Source organism: Anopheles maculipalpis, chromosome X (genome assembly GCF_943734695.1).
Source record: "Anopheles maculipalpis chromosome X, idAnoMacuDA_375_x, whole genome shotgun sequence".
NCBI classification, from domain to species: Eukaryota; Metazoa; Arthropoda; class Insecta; order Diptera; family Culicidae; genus Anopheles; species Anopheles maculipalpis.
This window is the reverse complement of record NC_064870.1, coordinates 8,709,058-8,733,546: the sequence shown is the minus strand read 5'-3', so window position 1 is coordinate 8,733,546 and position 24,489 is coordinate 8,709,058. Positions and strand designations below refer to the sequence as shown.

The 24,489-nt window shown below is 47.9% G+C and overlaps 2 protein-coding genes across 4 annotated transcripts in view; one reads left to right on the top strand and one right to left on the bottom strand.

Moving 5' to 3' along the window:
- The window catches only part of LOC126568426 (potassium voltage-gated channel protein Shaker), a 416,918-nt gene extending 413,629 nt beyond the window's left edge, over positions 1-3,289 (bottom strand). For all 3 annotated transcript variants that reach the window (XM_050224901.1, XM_050224917.1, XM_050224909.1), the window contains exon 1: positions 3,286-3,289. The gene's annotated coding sequence lies outside the window, so the exon portion shown is untranslated. The remainder of the gene's footprint in view (positions 1-3,285) is intronic.
- Positions 436-24,489, top strand: part of LOC126556159 (netrin-B-like) — a 147,713-nt gene continuing 123,659 nt past the window's right edge. The window contains exon 1 of the mRNA XM_050211385.1: positions 436-1,621. Within this exon, the coding sequence (XP_050067342.1) occupies positions 436-1,621 (1,186 nt within the window). The remainder of the gene's footprint in view (positions 1,622-24,489) is intronic.

Sequence of the window (24,489 nt, the reverse complement as noted above, 5' to 3'; positions counted from 1 at the left end):
CAGTTGAAATCCTCACGAGAAATCGATCAGGGGAAGCTGGAAGTCACACTAAAGACCCACTTGCAAAGCACATTCCGACCGGATCTCTCAGAAGAACTTGGAACGCTTCTAAAGCAATTGCTAGTTCCGCGAGTTGAAGATTTTTGGAGCTTGAGAGCTCTCCAATATTTGTCAGGATCGGTTTGCTCTCGCATCTTTAACGATACGTTGGCGGCATTTGTTTAGAATTCTTGTATTTGGAACATTTTTGGAGGTTTGGAATTTTTGTTTTCGTTTCAAAATAAATGATCTAGATTCGGGGTTTTTTTTCTCTCTCGCAGTTTTACTTACTTTTTCCCGTTCTGTGTGACCCGCTTTACAGAAAGCGCGGTTAGTTGGTGCACCGCGTGATACGCCCCACGCGGAAGGGGACGTGACAGTGTGGTGTTGTCCAATATGCGACGACCAAAAGCAACGATGGTGTCCGGTGTGATACTGTTAACCCTGCTGCTGGCCGGTGATGGATGGGCCGTACACCGTGGCCAGTATCTACGCAGCTTCCCGGTGCACCCCGAGAACGATCCCTGCTACGACGAGGATCGTCCCCGGCGCTGTACGCCGGACTTTGTGAACGCAGCGTTCGGTGTGCCGATCGAAGCATCCTCTACCTGTGGCCAGGGTAAACCGGCTCGGTTCTGCGATATGAAGGAAGCGTCCGACGGTACGCACGCCGGCGGCCGGTCCGGGATGGTCGAATCGACGTGCGAAATCTGTGACGAGGCAGACGCAACCAAGCGCTATTCTGCGCTTGCCCTTACCGATGTGCACAATTCGAACAATGTGACCTGCTGGCGGTCGGAACCGCGCAGCGGTACGCTGGACGCCGGCCCAGACAATGTGACGCTGACGCTGTCGCTCGGGAAAAAGTTTGAGCTGACGTACGTGAGCCTGATGTTCTGTCCGCACGCACTCCGTCCCGACTCGATGGCGATCTACAAGAGTGCCGATTACGGCAAGAATTGGTTGCCGTTCCAGTTCTACAGCTCGCAGTGCCGGAAGCTGTACGGGCGGCCAACGAAGGCAACGATTTCACCGAGTAACGAGCAGGAAGCGCGCTGCGTAGACCACAACCGATACAGTGTGGATGGGGTGCAGGGTTCGCGAATTGCGTTCAGCACGCTGGAGGGCAGACCCTCCGCACCGGACTTTGACAATTCCGTCATCCTGCAGGATTGGGTCACCGCCACCGATATTCGCGTCATCTTCCATCGGCTCCAGCCGACCAGTGGTGGTGGTGGTGGTGGCGGATCTTCGCTCGCCAAGTCTCAATCAACCGAGCTGCTCGGCGGTGGCAAGTTTGGCGGCGTGCCCAAGAAAGCGTCCGACTTTCTGATGCACCCACGGGACACAGGCTCGCAGGGTGTTGGTTCCGGTGTGCTGACGTACGCACTGTCCGACTTTGCCGTTGGAGGGCGTTGCAAGTGCAACGGACACGCGTCCAGGTGTGTGAAGGGTGCGGACGAGAAGCTCGAGTGTGACTGCAAGCATAACACCGCCGGACGGGACTGCGAACGGTGCAAGCCGTTCTACTTCGATCGACCCTGGGGCCGCGGTACGATGCGTGACGCGAACGAGTGCAAAGGTAAGTGTCTGGATAAGCTTTCAGCGGTTTCAGGACCAAATTCCAAGGACTAACAGAACAAACAAAATAAAAAAAAGATGTTGGATGTCTATGTCTAGACCTATGCGATGTTGTTCAGTGCAAGATCTTGCACAACAAGCTGAAGAAGATGTGAGCTTGAAAAGTTACAAAAAAATAACCATTTAGATGTAGAGGCAGGGTTGAGTCCTGGCGTGTCTTTCCCAATGGGACACGAAATTCAATTTTACTCCTTAGAAGCTTCCCATGTCGAAAAGTCCAGCAAAAAAAAAGGAACTGTTCAACTAGGGAAGCACACTTAATGTACCACCGGGAGCTTACCTTTGCGACCCGAGTGTAGAAGTTAGCTAGCGATCTGGAATGTTTTCCTGTTTTTCTCCTCTGAGTACTTCTCCACTCCTGCACGCACGGGTAAGTGCATTGGGATGGGTGCAACGCAAGAAAAATGGATTCTGTTTCTGTCCGTTGCTTCCCGCACACAACATACATCCAAATGCAGCCAAGCAATGGCTGCACAAATACACCAGATAAGAGCCGGCAAAAACAGGAAAATAGAAAGGAAAGGGAAAAAAGTGCACACGTAAAATGAAGTTTATGTCCTGTAAAAAAAGTGCTATCTTCACAAGGCACCAAGGAGAGTACAGAGGAAGAAACAAGCTAGAAAAAAAAAAAACGGCGAGAAAAAGTTCACCGTCTGCAAAGCTTGCAAAGGTTCCGTTGGGCCGTGTCCTAGGATAAATATTTATGCTTTGTGCTGTGTTTGTTGCCTGCCCGGAGCACGTTTTGCCACTCACAACCCGGACGCGCAATTGCTCAGGACCTTCCGTGTCGGTTTCAACGATATGGATCTTCATCATCATCTAACTTGATTATTTGCACTCTGCACTGCTTGCGAGCGTAATTGAAAATAAGTCACAAAACCTCCCGTAGCCAGGAAATGCAAGTTAGGCGTGAAGATGTGTCTGGATCGCCTATCTTGCATGCGTATGCCGATGCCGGCGAAGAGCGGTCGTTGGCAATATGATACAAATCTGTTTTCGCAGTTCTGCTAGATAAGTTGACTTTACAGTCATCGATGCGTTCCAGATGTTTGGCCCCGGTTTTTGTCTCTGTCGGTCTCTTGCCTTACACCCGAAAAATGTTCTCTACGACCCAAATGGTGATGCAATCGGTCGGTCACAGTCGGGCGAACAAAAAAAAAAAAAAACTTAGCGTGTTCCCCGGGAATGTGACACTTGCCAAGACCACTGGCGACGCTATGGCTAGGATGTGCCGAGAGGAAAAAATAAAATTTTGGTCCCACGTACAGAAATTCTACTCCGCTGCTAGAGGACCGAGTTTTGCATCTTTCTTTCTCCGATTATTGCCCAAAACCGCCCTCACAATATCGAAGTCGAAACTTCTGCATACGATCAGACGAGCGCAAGAGAGAGAGAGAGAAAGAGAGAGAGAGATAGAGAGACAAAGAAAGCATCCCAATAGCGAGGGTTTTCGATTCGGTTTTGGTGTTTTGGTTTCATCTTCTCTTCCGGCCGTGGACGGCGACCTGACCCTCGAAATCCCTTCTTTTTTTTTCGGCAAAAGCCTCCTCGTTCCCCGTGTTTGTCGGTACGAAACTTTTCCATGTTTTCGTTTGCGTGTGTGTGCGTGTGTTTGCTATTTCCCCCGGAAAAGGGATTACTGTCCACAGCAGGCGACCCTGCCCGTGCTGGACATGGTGTGGGTGAAGCAGAAGTTTGCGAACGGCACACGGGTCTGGACGGGACGGAATTCTGACCACTGTCGTCGATCCTTTCCACGCGACACGGTTGGCTGCACGTGATAGGGTTTTCGGTAAACAGTGGCGTGTTTCACTGCCTCTTGCTTCCATACTCTTTGGGGGTTAATTTTGCAATTTTTCTGCAGCTGCATACGGCGCTGTCAAGCAGGATGGATAGCTTTAACTTCACAATTGTTATCAACACTATTGCTGATGAATTTTGAGTTGAAGTCTTTCAAGAAATAAAATGGTTGCCTTAGGATCTAATATTTGGGAGCCACTTAGAAGTTGGAATTTGAGGTTAGGAAATTTTTGATAGAAATATCCGTACCTGTCCGACATTCAACAATCAAACAGTCGACAACAGAGTACTTCCCCCAATTTTTCTGCACCCATGTTACGCATCCTAACGTCTCGTGTCAGATGGATTGGGATGATTTTCTGTCCAACAAAAACCTCTTCCGTGATTTCTTTTCCTCCACAACTGACTCGTTGCAACACACGCATTGTAATCCCGTAAGCCGAAGCATCGAAGAAGAAGCAAAAGCGATACACTCACACACACACACACACGCACACATTTGCTCTGAAGAGCCTCAGGGTCCTTGAGCTGGTTTGGCGTACCATGGTCGAGAGGTTTTGCTTTTGCCGCTGCCCGGCTTATGCTCTTGTCTGCTTGATGTCTTTATCGCCCCTCGCTACGGCACGGGTGGGGAGTGTGACGGTGGCTTACCCGACTGAAGAGGAAGATTAGAGATATCCTTGTTTTTTTTTTCGAACATATCGGAAGGTTTTTATTTTATTTGCGCATTCGCGTTTTGTTGCCGCACGCGTGCCCGCTTCTATGCACGATTAGCTGGTTTTTGTACGTTAGGAAAACGTCGTCGAACGTTGTTCTTGGTCGCTTCATTTTCGTTTTCTCGTTTTTGTGCTGCTCTTACGTACGTACCAAACTTCTGTACCACTCGTGTACGGCAGCTGGTCGGTTGGTTAGTGCGGCGAGGCGATGCGAATGTCCGCGCGATGCTCGTTTGCACGGCGCTTGGAGAAATTGAGGAAGCCATTCGCTTAATAGGTTGCATTTATATTCATTAACCTTACGCTTACCGTTAAGACCTCGGCCAAGCGTTAAGCATCCTCCTGCAGGCTGGAAAGCATCCCGCTGAGCACCGGGAATCTCTCGCAATCCCTACAGAGAAGATCCTGCTGCTAGTATGTCAGTACATTGTGGTTGATTGGGAAGAGAACAAGTCCGCAAAAAAAAAAACGAAAACTTTGTTTTTAATGACTTGCAACGCGAAACTACTTGTCACGTTGTGTCGGGAAGTGTCACACGTTGGGTAAAGGTTACTTGCTGCTATCCGTCGGTTCGACTCGTTCAAGGATGTATGCGGCTTGCAGCTTAACAGGGTAGTTTTTGGGGGCAATGTACAAAGCACGAAATGTATGTACGTAATTCTCACAGCCTGTTTCCTTTACAGACGAGTCCTACCTCGGTAGACAGCGAAAACACACAACAAAGACAAGAGGCGGAGAATAAATTGCAATGCAACTTTTACTGTACATGCTTTTCAGCACCATCTATGCGTTTATCAATCAGCTATTTATAGTAGCACGAGTTGAAATATCTACCCCTAGAACTCTGGAACGAAAGTTTCCGTTTCTTTCTCTCTCTCTCTCTCTCTCTCTCTCTCTCTCTCTCTCTCTCTCTAAAGTCGCATTATTCCGAAACAATACGCATCCCAGGCAGAAGGGAAGGATTTATAGCAGAAATAGCAATCGCTTCGCTCGCATCAGCGCAAGAAAAACAAAAATCTGCAAAGGGTCGATGCTGCTAAACGCGTCAAATGCATCGAAGGCCTGTACCGTGAAGTGGGCTTTTGTTGCTGTGAGAGCCTCACATTCGGGGCTAATCGGAACAAATCTGTGAATGAGCGAGTGGTTCGGATTTCGATTGCGAAAATGCGATTAAAGGCACTCTCCTGTTTTGTTCATTTTGCAGAAGAAATATGTGAAGTTTTTGGAAGAGTAATCGAGAGCCTTACGGCATTCACAAGAGGCATTCTTTCGAGCGTTACTTCGTTAAGGAACAAATTTTTTTTTTGTATTTTGTTTCCTTCTCGTATTGAGTAGAGATTTAAGAGTCCAAAGTTGACCGGTATGGTTATCGAAGGCTACAGCTGGATGTGTTCTGATTTCCGAACCCGAAGGTGTCGTCGAAATCTGTGCATAAATCCTTGTCTATATGTGTCCCCCTCTCTCACGTTGAAGAGGGAACACCTCGCAGTGATTAGATAACGCCACTATCGGGCGGAAGTCTTTGACTGAGTCACTGCGCTTGGAATCGATCGTTCCAAGAGGTGTATCACACGTCAAGCTAGTTTAGGCTAAATGAATGATTCCTGTTGTCCATCGGACACAGCACGGGGGTGAGGTATCGGATAGAACAAATGTGGAACGTAGATAAGAAGCATGTCGGCAAATAGTGAGTAAGTTTTTTTCCTCCAGCCAAGCAAAGCATGAGCTTACGTCAACTACGGTGTCTTCATTTGTAGCGCAATCCAAAACGAAAAACTCAAGTTCTGCTAGTTTTTATGACACATCAGCAATGTGGGACACTGGTCATCCCCAAAAAACAGTCGAAATCCTAAGCTCGGTGTGATTCTGTTCTGCAATAGCACCGGCACAGGGTGCACAGATTAGAATCGCGATGCAAAACTTTTCATATTAAATCACATTACCACAGCAGGATTTGGTGCCCCGCAGGCACAGCAGGGGAAAGCGTCTGGATGCACCTTGTCTCGCTGAGCCTCTGGCTGGCTTCGGGCCTCGTTTTGCTTCCCTGTGTTTATCTTTGCTTTCACGCTCTTCTGCCGAATGTCGTCTGACAGGCACTCGCACAGGTTGATGATGGTTCTAATCGTTGACTCATTCCATCGCAATCCTCTTCGCACGGTGGGAAAAAGATAGTGGACAAAATAATGTTCGGAAAAAGTGTTATGATTTTTTTACATTTCTCTCAACTTATAGTAAATATTTTGCTCAACAAATTGATGTATCTCATGCTGTAATAACTGTAGCTAAATTGTTAAAATTGTTCCAATTTTATCGAATTACCTTAACGCTATCCTTGCGCTCACTGTGTTGGCAATCACAGTTGGCAAATACCATCATATCGACATCAAATGGCTGACGGTTGGCCACTTCTCCCTTCTGCCAGCGGTCGTCATTTGCACATTTTCAAATACATTAACAATACAATAATGCTTTTTCGGTAAACCGGAAAGAGGATCCACCGCCTACACAATCCAGGAACATCCTCAACCCTCGTTTTAACGATGAAACGCAGTAGCATTAGAAGTTCAATTTAAAAAAACATACTGACATAAGAAAAGGCAAACAAACTGTCCTGCGAAATAAAGTACACTCAAACCACCACATTACCTGGTCGGAAAAGTTACTGCCAAAAGGCAAAACAAACCACCTTCCCAAAAAAAGAAAAAGAAATTGGTAATGTACTGTGTGTGAGCTTTGTTTTAAAATGTTACGCTATTCTGCACACATACGCCCACATCCGGCTCGAATGACGTTGTGCATGTGGTGTTTAACTCTCGTTTTTTTTAGTATCTAAAGCTTCCCAATTTAGGCGGCTCGGTGGTGTAGGCGACAGTGGCGCCGGTCTTCAAACGGCAGGACCGGAGTTCAAATCCCATCTGGATCTTTCGCCCGTAGTGAGGATATAACTATCCAACTACGTGGTATCGGCAAGTCTAGTAAGCCATTTGATGACCGGCATGACCATAGAGGGCGTTAAGCTAAGAAGAAGAAAGCTTCCCAAAAGTTTCCAAGTTGCGTTGCTGCTGGATAAAGGCTGCTCTTAATTAAACGCGTCGGGTTTTTGATACACGAACTGACGCACAGTTTGATTGAGGGATGGTGCTTTAATATCGAGTGAAAAGAGTGGCGACTGTTGCAAAATAATATTTTGGGATGAATCCTCAGAAATACTCAGATTCTAAGCATCTTCCAGAACTCGATGGTCAAAAAAGTGACGTTTGAAAGTAGTTGACATCGCTTGGTAAATGACAGCTTACCTATCGCACTAAACAGAGCTAGCGGTTTTGCCATCGTAAAACAGAAATTGTTGCACCCGGATGACGCACGGCACGGCACAGCGAGCTGGTGTCCGAGCTTCCTGTGTCCGGTGAGAGTTTCCCTTACCCTCAAACTACAAACTCCAACGCTGACTGACAGTTAAATTAGACCCCGAAGCGGTTTGACCCCGCGACTGTCGGTTGGTGGATCGAGCGATGCCTTCCCGCAGCACGTTGTGAGCCAATGCGCCCGTCTGGCGTTTCCCCCTTTACCATCGGGTGGGTTGGGACAGCTTCTGTGCGACTGTCCAGATCATTCGATAATCAAAACGATCGGGCATCCCTGCTGTGGGACCCAAGCAGTGCTCGCCATGGACGTTTCGGGCGGGGCCCAAACCGCTCCATCGGTTTGCTTTTCTTTTTTTTTTTGCCGTGACCTCGTAAACTATTCCAAAGCAAGCAGGCGGAAGGGAGCGAACCTAAGAAAACGGCTAGACAGTTTATCGTACGGAGATTGCGAGATGATACCTGATACTGGCCGGGTGAAGCATGCCGCGTTTGCGTTGTCGAACTGTTGGAACGAGCGCAAAACCTCTTCAGCGCAACATGATATCGATACGCACACACAAACAAACACACATTCGGAGCAGGTCGATCTCCCGCGTTGGACCCAACGCAGGCACCCAAACGGTTCCAAAACGATCGTCTAAACGTGGCAGAAAAGCGATCGTCACAGTATGGTGGCACAGCTTAGCTGTGCTGCGTTTCTTTGCCGAGCTGCGGCTAATTTGGAGCTCCACTGAGTGGACTGTCAGCTGAGCGCGCGAACGAGCACCGACAGGGTTTTCGGGGTTCCGGAGACCCCAAGCAGTGCTCACGTGCGTACGATTAAAATGGTCCTCGCCACCCCGAAAACTGGCACCTTGGTCAGGGACACGCCGCCCAACAGGAGAGAGAGCTGTTGGGAGTGCAGGTTCCACGAGACCTCCTTTTCCTTCTTATAGCTGTACACATTTTGCAAATATATCCTGAGCAACTTCGTTGCTCCACGCCACCTCCCGGTTCTGATCCAGTTTGCCTCACCCGGTACCTTTGTGCGCCATACATTCTGAGCTGATCTGATATGCATAGAAAATCGAGCAGTAATGCGAGATACTGCGTGGACGCAGATTTGGCTGAGTTGTTGATGCGAACTACACGTCACCGTGTATAAGGGGGGGGGGGGGGGGGGGGGGCGAAGTGCAGAAGAAAGGGGAAGCAAAAGACAAGCGAAAGAAAAACCAAGCATCGAGGATGTTTTTAATGCTCATTTCACGGAGGAAGATAGTATTACAGTGCCCACTATCTGACAGGGTCCACCAATTCCAGCAACCAGAACTGTCAGTGGATCGGGTGAAGAAGGAAACCTGCTGGAAGCGCGGAACCGTTTGACCGTTTGCCTAATTGGATTTGATTTAACGAGCTGGCAGGCGTCTACAAAATTTGCTTCTTTCGCGTTTTTTTGCATTCTGGCGATGAGGATTATAAGGCCCATCTTCTTCGGTTGCGAATATACATATCCAGGAATGTGTGGCACACAGCAACTAATGAAGTCGCCCAAGCTTTTGTAAGCCTGCCGGAGGTGATATATCTCGCTATAAAGGTAACGAAACTTGCGAGTTTGATTGGGTTGTTATTTTCTTTTCTTGCCTTTTGGAAGGAAGAAGCAAACGTGCCTGCAGACACATTTTGGGGACAAAACTATCCACCTAAAATGGAATAAAAAAGAAACAGTCGTTCACGTCTCCAAAAACGATCAACCTGAGGGTAGTTTATCTGGATCGATATCTGACTTTGAATCATCTATAGCGCGTTCCCCGCTTAATCTATTGCCCATTCGTTGGGTAAATTAGACCTAACGTTTGTGGTTGGTCCCTATCGCGTTTCCCACGACTTTTTATTAGTCGGTTTATGTGGGTTTTACTTATCTTTTAGTGCTATCATCCCTCTCCGTCCGTGCTATCTGCTACTACTGCTACACACACACACACACAAGTCCTCGGCCGAGTTCCTGATTGACGTGCCCAGCTTACGGTCAACACGGTGAGCTTATTTGCTTAAAATCAGTAGCCAAAACGTCTCTCGTACCGCGGCTTGCGTGTGCGGTATTGGCCGTGCATCAAACCAAGCAATTAAAAAGCGACATCACAGCGATGGATGGGCCAAAACACGAAGGAAATGTTCCAGCTGGGTTCCAGCGTGTACCGTCAACGTCCCGTGTCGCATGGTTCGCGTCACTGCCACGAAACCCTCGAAAGGAATTTCAATAAAATTGTGTTTGAAAATATTTAATTTCGTAATTAAAATCAATCTCGAACGGCGACCAAGGAATCGAATTTCGCCTGTTGGAAAAATAAGGGACGCCAGTCTGAATTTGGGTTTTACGAATATGCCGAGGCAGAGAGAGAGAGAGAGAGGGCGGGTTGGGTTGCTCGTTTGTATGAATTTGAAACTTCACAGCCCCCACCCAGGACTACTGGTTCGATAGATGTTGGGGAAACACCAGTTGGATTCGTTTCGGAAGCTAACGGGCACGGCAGTGCTGGCGTCGCCTTACTCAGCACCCTCACCATCCCGGTCTGGTGCTTCCGTGCAGCAGTGAGATTTAATTAGCTACTGTCACTTCACATTTGTCGAAGTTGAGCTCAATGGCAGTACGGCAGGCGAGCGGCACACACCGACAGGTAGACACCGGTAGCCACTTGACAGTTTCGATATTGCTCTCAGAGTTGCCTCTACAGATTTTGAAACTGTAGTAGCAGCGGCACGACATGAACGAGACGGAGGACTAAGAAACGAATAAAAAAAAAAAGGAAACTAACACATGTTTTCATTTGTGTGTGATTTGTTTCCGTTTTGAACGCCATTACTGTCACCGGCCGCGCTCTTCGCGCTGGTGCAGGTGCGTGCAGACGTTAGGCAGGCTCTAATCGCTGAACGTTATTCACAACAAATTGCTATTTTGCAATTTCAGCACAATAAAAACAATCTATCGGATGCAAATGATGTTATGACTGGTGCTTCAGCTTAGCGAGAAATCAACATTCATACCAGACACGCACAACTAATGATGCTGCGAAAATAGTCCAATTTCCTTGGAACAAATTAGTGCTCTTGATGTAAAGCGTGTATATTGGAGTATTGTGTTTTTGCTTACGCATTTTAAAAGCATGTTCGTGCCGCCATATTTCCGTGGCACAATCGAACGAAGTCTGCGCTTTAATGGTAGGTTTCATCGCATGCAGACTTTGCAACAGCAGCAGTTACGAGGCTTTGAATGCCGAACCAACAAAAACCAAGACAATATAAGATTAAACGCAACGATCGTATGGAAGCGTCTTTCTGTCAAAAAAAGAGGAAAAACAGAACCAAGCGATTACACATCATAATTCCCGCTGTATATCACGACGCTCTATTATTGTTCGATTCGCAAACGAGTCCTAGGTTTAGGGTTGGATTTTCTAAAGGATGAAACAGAGCACCAGGAACGGCGACCAATCAATTATGGCGATCAAAACGTGCCGAGCAAGGCTACAATTTACGAACTTCACGCTCACATAAATGCAACGTCTGCGAGCTTCAAAGCTACGAAGTAGTCGTCGTCTGAAGGTGTGTTTTTGTTTTTGGTAGTAGGATCTCTTTAGAAATATTTTTCGTGTGAAGGCTCCTTTATCAGAACGAACACAAATGAAATAGTCTTCTTCATGGCTTGACCTACGAGGACAGGCCGGCCATTAAATGAGTTTCTAGACTTGTTTGGTACTAAGTAGTTGGTATACTATAAAAAAGAACTGTGTTTCCTAGATAAAACAACTGTCTACTACTAACGACAGCCTTATGCATGTGTGAAGATCTTTATGTCTCTTTTTGACTTAACGACCTCGCAGGTCATGACGGCCATGCTACTTACAAACCCTCTTGAAACCACGTAGTTGTATAGTCTTTTGTATAGTCTTACGCGGTATCAGAACTCCTGGTCCTGCCGTTTGAAGTCCTTGGCTCCGCTATTACCTCGACCACTGAACCTCCAACCTTTGAAGGTGTAAAATTACATTTGAAAAACTACTACAAGCCTCCCTGATGACAACGCACTGATAACAATGCGAACCGATACAACGATATCCAAACGTGTCTAAATACTCTCACACACCTCCGCCTGTAGCCAAAACGTCAAAAGGTCAGACACTGGGGTACAGGTACGCCGCATCTCCCCGTTCTCACCTGCTGCCGATCGATGGTACCAAGCGGGTACACCGGTCAGGTTAATGTTTTTGCACATTTTTTGGCACACTCCTCCATCCCAAGCGAGCGTCAAACGTTAAAGGTTGAGGCTATTTTCAGTAGCCACTGCAGTACACTGTACCGTGGCGTCTACGATCACCGTTGGGGCCAGTTTATGCTTTAACTTCCGGTGTGGACTTTTCGGGTTGGGATGACGACGATTTTTGATCATCCAAGCGTTGCGCACAGCAGGTGTCAATGAGACAACGCCACCGTTCGATTTAGTCGAAAAATTTGCCAGTCAAAAATCCATACACTGCCCACAGCGGGAACAATCCGTTGTGCCTGACTGAACCTGAACACCCTCAGCTATATGTGCTGGTTGGTGTGAAAGTGTATCTCGTTTACAAATAGCACCCTATGTACAGGGTCGCAATGCATAGTGCGCGCTGTCAAACGAGCGGCTACTCGAACATCATCCCAATCATCTGACACTTTTCCTTTTTGGTTGAGCTGTCGGAGAAGCTAAGAGTTACGCCGTGCGTTTGTTGCCAACAATGCAATACGGGTAGATGTGTGTGTGTGTGTGTGTGGGGTGAGTTTTGCATCCCTGTAACTGTGGTTCCAGGGTATTCTTTCGAGACTTCTCAGCCATCATCTAAGTTTGCAGCGGAAGCGCTTCATCTAGTTAGCTCTAGTTAAACCACTAGAGTTCAGCGTAGTGCAACGGTGCGGAATTCGTCCCAGTGATACAGTGAACACATACCGATCGCTTGTCCGACACGTCGCGTCGATCTTTGATCTGATGTACATCTCGAGCTGTACACGATATCCGCCCTATTGCGGCGTAGGGTGGATGATGAGAACGCAATCAGTGCAATCGGTACGTAGACGTCAAACGGACCACCTCGCTCGCGTCTCGCGAGAGGCATTAATCGAAACGCTCCTCAGGTTGATGTTGGCATTTGGCCAAGTTCGCGCAGGGCGAGAGTCTCTGTAAACCGTTTGTAGGCTGAGGTGTAGTTTGCCCATCAGAATCTTCACGTTGAAGATCACGCACGCGAAGGTACCGCACGTAGCACTGCAGCAACTTTCGCACAAACTTCTTGCAGCTGGCTGCAAAGAGGGTAAACATAATCGGAAGAAAATCGAATCCACCCTTCCAACCCGTCCCACGTGCACCGGCAAATGTAATGGCATATGTCTGTCGGGATCGGTTCGCCCGGTGTAAAATGTCGCGACAGGAAATGGGGCGAAAGCGAGCCCCGGCTATGAGTCAATCATGCGACCAAACTCCAAAACCGTACGGACGCCGCCTCCTCCTTGCACAGTCCTACGCACAGATATTACAACCGGCCGACGCGAGGTCTTAGACATAATTACGCGAAATGAAAAACGGCCTGGGAAAATAAGAGGCCACAACCAGCAAACGAAAGCAAACACGGAGAGAATAGCCTGTCTAGTGACTTTGCGGTGGCATGGATAGCACGCGCTACATGTTGCGAAAGGAAATGACACAACGGCCCCGTTCGCTCCACAGCACACGCACGCAAAGGGGTATGGCGATGCGGGTGCGCCAGATTGGCTGACAGGCGGTGTGTTTCCATAAATTTAGCGTGGCCGCCGTCTCTGCCACTTCTGGTGCTACTCCTTCCTCCACACTGTACGGGAAATTGCCCGCAAGAGAGATGCAGCGAAATTGGGAATCGGGTGCATCCGTCACATGGTCGTCGCACGAACCATGATGCCTGGGCCGTCTGTCGATGAATGTCGTTCGGCGCCTTGGTGTGATAAACAAAAAACAGGACACAAAACCAAAACAACCAAACAGGCGCAAAGACCATCACCGTGCGCCAGTGGTTTGTCACTTTGTCACCGCTGCGCTGCTGCTTCCGCTCGCTTATTTGCATCCGTGGTTTCTTCGGTGCCGAGGGCGTTTTTTTTCTTCTGATATCGCGTTCTGGCGTAAAACTGGCATACTAGCGGCATTCCACATTTGCAGACGACATAGACTGTGGGGTTAATGGGAGTGCGGGTGTTGGGCCGTCGGAAGCTGGCATATATTTCGGGTGTGCGAATGCGGTGCCCGCAGGCAAGAATTTCGGTAGGAGCGCTCTCTGCATGCCTGTCCGCCGTATGATCACACACTCGTCTAGATTGGGTGATGAATATTTTAAGGTAGAAAACGAACGAACGAAGTGTCGAAAAGTATTGAGAGAGATGTCTGCGTTTTTTTGAAGGAACAAACGGAATGATTTGCATTGCACAGCAGTCAATCACGTGTGTAAGGCACGTTGATAATGCACTATCCGCTGAGTCGGACTATTTGATTAGTGACTTCTTGAGGTAAGACTCAATCGAGTGTTTCGGTACTAATCCTAACACTTGCACCAGAACCGTACCCTCGAGTAGGTGTAATGTAGACACTCCTCTAGGCCCTCTTGAACGCTTATGAATTAATCATTAGCGAGCACCTAAAAGCAGGAGAGCTCTCTGGTAAAAATGTACGGTTTGATAGAAACGTGCCCCAATGTGGCGCTGATCGAGCTAGCACCAAGAAGAAGAAACGAACACGTTGCTATAGGTAGTTTCACCAGTTTTCCAATGTCCTCAACCACCAGCTGTCACGATATGTACGATGCGTTCGGCTTTCCTCGGTGACACCCGGTCCCGATCGTTATCGCAGGCAATCGATCGTATCGATCCCGCCGCACGACTGCCGTGGCCGACATCACTGACCTGCCAGTACTGTCAGAGGGTTTGCGCATGTGGCAGATTCTGCATGCATTAACATATGCACAAACACACGTATACGGTCGACACGTGACGATGGACAAATAATATTAAACATGCAAATTTCTCTCAAAAAAAAAAAGCGTATTGGATGGTCGTGTCACGATTTATGAATGGTTCGCGTAGGTATCTGTCGCGTACATGTCCAGAACGTGGCAGTTGACGATTTATCGGACGCACCTTGAGCGTGACCTTTACTGTGTGTGTATCGACGCTTCATTCTCCGACACCAGTAAGCAAGTTGAATCCAAATCGATGTTTATAGTAAGATCAATAATCAAAACCGCAAATACTATAAGTCATTTAAAAAAACACTTAATACACTAACTGTCCAAAAAAATTATGGCAAACTAAAGCATGCCATAAAAAATGACTTTTTGCTGCTACATTGTTTGGGCGGCTGTGTTTGCTCCCTCGCATGCCTCTAACAGGTGTGCCTGCACCTCGTTTGACCGGTGACAATAAATAACCACCCACCCCCCCCTCCCCTCTGCAAAACGATGTCTAGTCTGCAAGTGGCGAGTGAGTTGCGCTGGTTGGATGTTTTGTTTCAGCCTGGGCTTCCGGCGGTCCGGGCACAAAGTGGATGCTCTGAAACACGCACTATAGCGTGCGGTGCGAACATTTAGCGTTGCGTTGGCTATTTTAGGTCCTCCGTGCTCGTATCCGGCACAACGGGGATGCTCGGAGAGAACGCATCCCTCGGGAGACCTAAGTGACTGAGTGATATGCTCATTTATTTACCAGTCAACAGTGTGTGCAAAGAGGTGAGATAAACAGAAGAAGAAGCAAAAAAAAAAATAATGGAAACCTCACAACACGCTAGACCACTGAGCACACTGCCTCCAATGCTCCCTGTAGTGCTATAAATCTAAAGCAACTAGCGGTTTCGGTTTTATAGTGAGCAGGTTAAGCATATTAAGAGCAACATCTGTGACTAAGTGTTTCCTATGGAGGCGTCTGCTTGAAAGCATTCTGCAAATATATTTGCAAACTAAGATTCGTCAGATCTCCTACACTGCAAGCGAAGTCACTTTAGATGACTCTTTGTTGTGTCCCAAAATTAGAGTGCTCAGCTTAGTGTGGGCCAGTTTATCCGGATCAAAACGCAAATGTCTTGTAGGAAATCTTAATACACAAATCGAATTAATTCACCCGAAAAGGGTGTCCGTATACACAGTAGTATAACTGTTCGCCTACTGGCAACATTTGTAGAGACTATTTGTAAGTATCTTCTAGCATTACAGCCCAAGCTTACGGGTCGTTCAATCCACTCGTGATAAGCTTTGATACTGAAGCACCGGAACGGTACATCAGCAAAGCACCGCCAGGATAAGCCACTCGAGAGTTACCATGGTCATTCCAGCTGTCAGGTGGTTTAGCCACGCCAAGAAGTAGTTCTTCCGGCACTGGGGATGTTTCTACCGAAACCTTGACTTGACGCTTATTATTATACACAACGCTTACCGCACACCGGTGAGGATGGCACTTGAGCAAGTGAAGTGTTGCGGTTGGCAGGTGCACTGTGTCTAAAACTAGTTTCAACCCACCGACAAGACCAGACAATGGCGCTTCGGAAGCCTAGAAATTCTTTGGACTTTTAATTGCATGGGACCGTGTCCTGTGATGTGATGTGGTTTTGTAAGTGTCGCCGAGTGATGGAGTGCCGCTTATGGAAATGTGTATCAGCAGGATAATGTTGGGCAGACACAGGAAGAGAAAGTGAAAACTCTCTTCAGTACGCAAAAAGGTAACTCCGTCCTTTATTTAGAGTGTGAGAGGGTGTGTGTGCGAGAGTAACTCTGTACAATGCACTTGAAGCGTGAAACGTCAAAAGCCGCAAGTCGAAATGTTAAGGACATGCCCGAGAGCGTCCCTCCCAAAAACGCGAAATTCATTGGGTGATTGACATCATTATACTTAAGCGGCGTAAAAGTGTATCGAATCTCGAGGACACTCTCCTGTCAAACGCGTTAATAGAGCGCCAAGTGACATCACTTTACCGCATGCCGAGAAAAAACCCATAAACACCTTCGCGCCGTAGTAATGAGCAGCGTAAAAGGTGTGGTTACTATTGCACTTAGCAAACTAATTGCCACTACTAGGCGGCGACAATATCGCTCCACTAGCAGAATGGTGAGGGTGGGGGAGGGGGGGGGGGAACATCAACGAAGCAAAACCTAGTTCGTACGGATGCTAGAGAATCCCATCTATGTCGATGTCGATGTCGCGTGAGAAAGCGCCTCGTGAGCGTCTAGATAGATCGGTACCGCAAATTCGCGGCGCAGCAACCAGGGCGTCCGGAAGGCGTTTTCGAAAGAAAAAAAAACACGTTTGAAGTACACCGACACCGCCCGTTGCTTTGGCTCCTCGCAAGCATGTAGCGCGAAGGAAGTGCAAAATGTGCACGTTTACGCTGCGTCCATGCCGCCTATCTATGGATAGTATGCAAGACCTTTTGCCAGGGCTTCCTCGGTCGACCCGGGCACCATACGCTACGCTAGTTGCTTGCCGAAACGAGACGATGAATACGGCCAACAGGAAGAAGAAGCAATACAACAAGAACGGCAAAAACCTTTGACGAAGTCGATGATCGATTGCTTAATACGAGAGCGAGAACGACTTTCGTCTTTAATAATAGTAGCCCGCGCGCGTGTAATGACGGGTACGCACGTGCTTTTTTTTGTGAAGTTTTTCTCCTCCGCTTCGTACGGGCGTTCTTCGTCGTTTGCCGTGCAAGTGACGCTTGCTGCGTGGAGGAAGGTGCTGATATGCCGCTGTTGGATGATGTATCGCGTTGCGTTCCGGCTGAGCAATGATGCTCGCCCTACGGGGCAGGTTCGTGGCAGGTGCGAGGGATGCCGGGTTATGATTAATCAGGCTCATGGTGCAATGCATCATGCTTGGTCGATTGACGAGATTCGGTTGGGCAGCACAAGAGACGGAAGAGAGCGGGGTGGGGAAGGCTGTCACTGACAAAGTCGCAACCAATAACGGAGATAGCTTAACTGATTGGTTCGAGTCAGTTCGCTTTTGGGACGATTGTTTCGAAGCGTTATCAAAGTGTGATGATCCGCGTCATGAACCTATTAGCGATTTGTCATATCAAAGCAAGAGAGTCAGAATCGATCCAGTGTATGAACTTTAGTAATATATTGAGATTTATTGGGCCTGCAGCTTTTCGAAAAACAGATTCCTGAGGATCACATGTTTTGAAGTTCATAATAGAAGATATGCCATCATAATAGAGGGCGGCCCGGTGGTATAGGCGACAGCGACGCCAGTTTTCAAACGGCAGAACCGGGGTTCAAGTCCCATCCGGACCGCGTCCCTCCGTAGTTGAGGATTGAATAACCAACTTACGTGGTCCCGACAGTCTAGAAAATCATTTCTCGATGGCCGGCATGACCTTTAGAGGTCGTTAAGCCAAGAAGAAGAGAATAGAAGCTTTATCGTAGCGAATGCGCTCATACATATACAAGATTATTGCTAAGATATCACGCCCAGAAAAGAATTCTTATCCACAGACGGGTTTCTGCGCTCAGAAATTCTCGTACCAAAACTAGTTAGTTCCAGGATTAATGAAACTCTTCAATGTGGCCAACAGAATATGTACTTCAGGTTTGGTTCTAGACTCTCTACAATCTCAAGAGATCTTGAACTGCGAATTTCTGGCTTCCTTGGATTGATTATACCTCCGGGTAGCTGGATAGCGAAGTCCCGTGTACTAGCGACACGATCCACTCGGGATGCGATATCTGGTCCCTTCCTCTTGTGAAGACCATCCGCTCTACGGTCTCTGCTACCGGACTTACCCCCATTCAAAAACCAACCGAAAGACGTTTAAGAACCACCAACAAACCGAACAAAACAACAATCACGTTCGTAACGTGGGAGGGCCCTGTATCCGCGGGGTAGAGCGCCAGTGGCTTGCACAGTTTTTGTTAGTTCAGTTCGTAGCGGAAAAGGCCAAACGTTTATGAGCGCACCGCGACTAAATATACCGTCCGCTGCGCTCAAACAGCGCACTGTGCAACTGGCCTACATCAAAGAGATTTCATAATGGCGGAAGAAGCGTTCATAACTATCCAGAGCATAGAATTTTGTTAGCTTTATGCTGCAATGCTAACACTTGTTAACGGTATGGTGGGCATAGTGTGCAGAATGTATTCTGAGCAAATACCGTATCTGAGATTTACGATCGATAAAGCTAGATGCGGGAGCCACTCTACAAAGATGACTTAAAAATAAGATTATTAACTACCATGTCCATTACGCACATCCGTACAGATCCAGCTCAGAATCGTTAGAAATTATTTTTAACAACTAATTACCTCACATACCTCTGCTGTAGACCTAGAACGATTAAAGGTGACAGGATACAATGCTTCAACACGACTATTGCCTATCAAACTCGTCCCACTAAATTCTCCAAACCGTATCCAGCAGCAACACAATATGGCATTTTGTTTACAATTTCGGTTTTCCCCCTGCGCAAAGAAGATAGTGTGTGACACTGTGCGTTAAACCGTTGACAAGATCGTATTGCGCTACCCAGCGGGTAAAAGCGGTTCCTTAATTGAAATCATGACTAACGACAAACACATGCGAGTATCGCTTACCAGCGCGAGGGCTTGCAGCGGCACGGTGAAAGTACTCCCGGTGACAATACACATACGCAACAACCACACACGGCGAACGATGATGATGAGCAGCAGTTTGAGTGGTTTGTTTTATGTTATTCCATTTCGGCATCGGTGACAGTTGTCACCGCACTGTGGAGCCATCGCTACGGAGTGCTGTGATTTTCTCCGCGTAATTGAGGGTGTATAATTAAGGAGGTGTGGAAATGGTGTGCCTCTCCGTACAACCGGTAGGCGTCAAAAGAAGCTGGAGGGTGGAAAAAATAACACTTCGTTGACAGTTCCCTGTCGTGATTGGTTGCGATTAGTTACGATCAAAGTACGAAAAAATTCAAAACACATTAAATACATCAGGGTCATTTTTCGTGCTGTTGCTTTTCTTGTTTTTGTTTCCAGCGATAGCGGTGTCAGTTACACGCTGCTTAAGTCCCGCCTGGATATGAATAGTGTGCAACGGCTGGTATACAGGGCTAATGGAACTGCACAGACATGCGTCCGTTTGCTTTAATTATTACAAGCTGGCCGCGCTCGTAACGAGTCATCGAGCCGAACAGTACTTCGATGGGGTTTTGCTTTTTTTCCCCCTTTTTTGGATGTATTTCCATTGCTGGCTCGGTTTTTTGGGTGGGGGGATTCTTGGGTGCGATTGTTGCTACCATAATTGGTGTTTAAGTAAGCACTCACCGCAACAGCACTCTGGGAGGTGGTTTGAAAGATTTAAGAGTCAGTTGGCAGCTAGATGGCGTTGGGATCGTTACTTTACCGCCGATAGGTAGCTTCACTAATTTGTCCGTGTAACGATGGGACATAAAACGATACCGGCGAAGGCTGTCTATTCGGATCGATTGATGCCGATGCTTTCCCACCGGGAAAGATGACAAATTTCACACCGCTAGCGTGCCCATCGCCGGCAGGATCCTGGCTTGATTCGCTTTTGCGATGCATCGGCACGTTTTGACCTGCGTGTACATGTCCTCAGCGATTTGCGACGCACCAATCGTGCGTGTTTGAATGACGTTTACGGCGGCACTCGGTTGGGAAGGAGTAGGTTTAACCGCTCAAGACGATATGGGTCACAATATGGGTGTGTGTGCGTGGGAACAGGCACATTTCTGTCATTCGCGTCCGGAATCCTGCCACTCCAAAGGGACTAGCTGCACCGGGCTCGTAATCGATCGTGATCGATGAACCATGCCGCCATTTTATGACCCAGCCAGGCAGGAAGACATATGAAACACAAAACGCAATCGCTCCGTCATCCCACTGCGGTGTATCAATGATTACAGTCGGCGGAAGAATTTGCCATAAACGTTTCGGTATGTGAGCTCAACTTTTGGAGTTCTGAAATGCTGATTAAAAGTGAAATGAAGACAAACGCGCGCGGCGCCGGGGCACAGTAATTATCTTGCGAGCATGCGTGCTTTTACGACCGCCTAGCGCTAACAGCTTCAACAGTGATTTGGTCTAGGAACTTCCCAATTGCCCCAAGAGCGACAGCCAGTCTGGTGAGCCGCTAGTCGAGTCCATCTACCGTGGGCGGCGTCATTCGCAAACAGGCAACAGTTCGTTTATCGAGGGGTAGTTTTATGACGTGTGGGAAGACGAAACAGCTTTTCTTTTTTGGGGGGGGGGCGCAATCGTTTAAAATCGAATAAACCACCCCACGAAATTGGTGGATAGTTCTTGATGACATCTATACCGTCCGGGCTTGTGCAATAATTAAAGCCGAGCAGTTCTAGTTGTTTGGTGACGTGCGAGAGATCATAAATTGCTTCAGAGGATAGCGCTTGTGGGTAGCATTTAATTCTTCCGCACGGGAATGCTATTACACTCAACCGGGTAGCCTTAGACAGACGAGTTAAACGATCTTCTCTGGGTAAATTCTTTGTGCAATGGTGCAACTTTATAGTCGACGCATCGATGACACTCCATTTTCACCTGTCATATACGGACGAAGGATCAAGCAGAGTTCAAGCAGAGCAAGGCACTCGACCATTTATCGAACCCATTCTCGCCAATGCACCAAGTCAGTCTGCAAAATGGAGGTCCAGAAGGAGAAACGCTCAATTGCAATCGATAGCGACAGGCAGCAACACCTACGCGCCGTGTGCCGCTTCCTTCCGAGCAAGTGGTCGACCCGGGCAGATCTTCGACCTTTTTTAGCCCGTGAACCTGCCCCGCCTGCACCACCACAAAGGTGCTCACCAAAAAAAAAAAAATAAACCGGCTCCGGTATAATGGATTGCTCTGTGTGCCTGGGCCCGGTCGTGCGTGTGGATGTTTGCTTGTTTGTCGAACGATTACGACCCCGTTGATACGTTGATGGTACGCCACTTATCTCGATTGGGTTTGGGAGCTGCATCGTTGCTTGCGCTTATGGATATCGTCATCCGGTGTCTACAACGCAAGACAACTGGTACCCTGGTCGAGATTATCGTCCCGATACCGAGGTGACTTTTCCGGGCTTGAGCCAGCATCTTGGAAACCACTCGAGCGCACGGAGCACTTGCCGATTAATGTGTTGAGTACGGGTTAAGTCTCTGCTCAGCGGTTCGCTGTTGTTGCCGTTTATTGCCGGCAAATACGATTCAAATACGGAGCACATCAACTTAGAACCCGGCATATCGTGGCTGACCTCACAAAACCGATACGGTCGTTTTGGGCAAGGGTGGATAAGGCGAACGTTTGTAGCGCTTCGTTTTTCCCACTCGACGGCTACCAAACGGCTACGGCGTTACCGTTTTGAAGGCTAAAAATAAAATTTTGTATACTTTTTTTTTAGTCGGTCGTTTTGGGTGTATATATCACCGTTTCGTCTGCCCAGTTGCATTCAGCCATGCTGTACGGTTCCTTGCACGCTTCAGCCGCCCTTCCTTTCGCCGGCGGTACGAGCTGCGCAGTTTGATGTTTGATTGTTTTTGTCTACTCATCCGCGTCACGACAAATTGTTTGCATACCTCGCACTCGCCAGTGTGCGTGTGGCTAACGGATATGCGACAGTTTCGTGTTGTTATTATTTGTCTTCAACAAAAAAACAAAACCTTACTGAATCGATACAGCTGAAGGTGCTGATGATGCGCTCCTAACGGCGATGACAGGCGTGGTGTTTGGCAGCGGAAAGATGCGAACGGATAAATAAACAGCTTGTTTTCCAGTGAGTGAAATTCGCTCAATGATCTGCTCATTTGCCGTGCCGGTGAGCCGGCGACGTGCGGCAGCGGATAGTGCAACAGATAGCGTAGACATGGTGTCGACGCCACTGCTCAGCAAGTCCATAAATCTTCGTGTGGGCTTTATCATCGGGAGCGCCTCAGTCGCGAGGGTAGGTAACCGACAGCCATTGGGTAAGAGCGTGTGGCGATTAATGATGGCGGTGGCACCTGATCGTGTACGCGTACCAACTTCAAGGACTCACGCCAGGTAATGGCGGAAGGCGAAGGCGAAGGCGAAGTCATACCTGCTACACCTCAGCTTCATCTGACAGATGGTGGTGTTGGCTTCCTTGTTTGCTTTTTTCGCGGTACTGGTCGCCATTTTTCTGCGCTGCGCAAACCCCCATTTCGGGCGCAAAAGGTCGGAATTGGAGACAGTGCGAAACATATGTAGCGTAAGCCGATATATGCGATAGTGGATGAACGAGCAGATGACATTGTTTATCGAGATCGTGCGCTCAATCGCATCGTTCGAGATCCACCGTCCTGTACGCTTCGCTATGTGCAACTGAGGCATCCTTCCACTATCTTGCACACACTGTTGATGTGTGTGTGTGTTTGTGTGCTTGATAATTAATTTCGGGATCTGCATGTACGCCGGGCTTGCTTGTGGCCGCTGCTTTCACTTGACACCCGAATATCTTACTTATCCAAACATTTAATTTCTATTTTCAGTGTCTCGGCGCACGGTTTATAGCAAGCTCACAATTAATTTATTATGTTGTTAACCTCACTTTCTTTCGTCTCTCTAGCTCTCGTTCTGTGTCTGTTTGCCTCCTATTTCTTGTCTGTCATTTCGACGCATCGGTAGGAAATTCTTGGTTCGGTTGAAACACATTCACACACCCAACACACAGCTTGGTTCACTAAGTTGGTGTGTCATGTTAATCTCTCCCTTTCGTCGTGCTGTGGTAAACTGTACGCGAAGCGCGTGAAGAATTTCGGGCCGAACGGTGGCACCAGCCCCCCGGACGCCCGATCACACTACCGAACAATTTCTCCAGAATGTTTCGCAAATTTTCCGGATGACGAAGACGCTACCCGAAACGGCGTTGGGTGCTGCTGATCTCAGGGGTTTCTTACTCGGAAGGCGGCCGGGTATACATCAGCGCATCATCAGCTAATGATCATGCTGACAAACATATGTGCAAAAATAAATCAACCAAATGTTTCATCGTCACCAACGAGACAGGCACGGTGCGGGAGCAGTGCGTCAGCGTACGCATCTGCCCAAGCAAGTACTGCTGGGACGCACTTACTTGCTCACATCAGGAAGATGTAGATTACATGACCGGCACATGTTAGCGTCTCTCTTTCCCTCTCTCTCGCTCTCAGAAATATCTTCATGGCCCTAAGCGTCTTGAGAGCTCTGCGCTGTCAACGCTTCTTAGAATCTGTGTATCTTTTGCATCCCACAAAAAAAAGGGACGTGAGCAGAGGGCTGCTGCTGCAATGAAAAATGTCACCCGATCCATGCAATCGTTGACAGATGGTAGATTTGGTGTGTTGGTCGTTCTTTTTTCTACTCTCCTGTTCGAAAATTCGTCCACTCCTACGCACACGCGGGAACCATTGGAGCCCTCCAGGGAACGCACGTATTGGGACAAGGTGCCAAAAGCTGTCACACTGCACAAAAAGCAAAACTACGAAAATCGAACGCTCCACGCCATCGAGGCGTGCTATGGTGTATGCAAAAATTGGGAAAAGATGAAGATTTATGTCCGCATCAATGGACGGCGACTCGTCGTATCCCCATTTTAGAGGGGCTCGACGTGTTGATGGGTTCGTAAATTGAAATTCGCAGCTCAGGAATATTGCGAACAGTTCTGGTGGAACGATGAAGCTTGGTTGGCGGGTCTAGGTTCTTTTTTTTATTGTATGTCATCAAAAAAATATTATTGCGATTCAAAAATCTTCCACACACACACACACACACCGACACGCTCACTCAGAAGCATCACAGCGGGGATATCAAGTTATGGATGGAAACTCGTCTGATCTGTTTGGTCCAATAACACAAAAAAAAATAATAAAACCATTTGACAGCTTGCAGTTTGATATTCACTATCCACTATATCCGAGCGCTAAA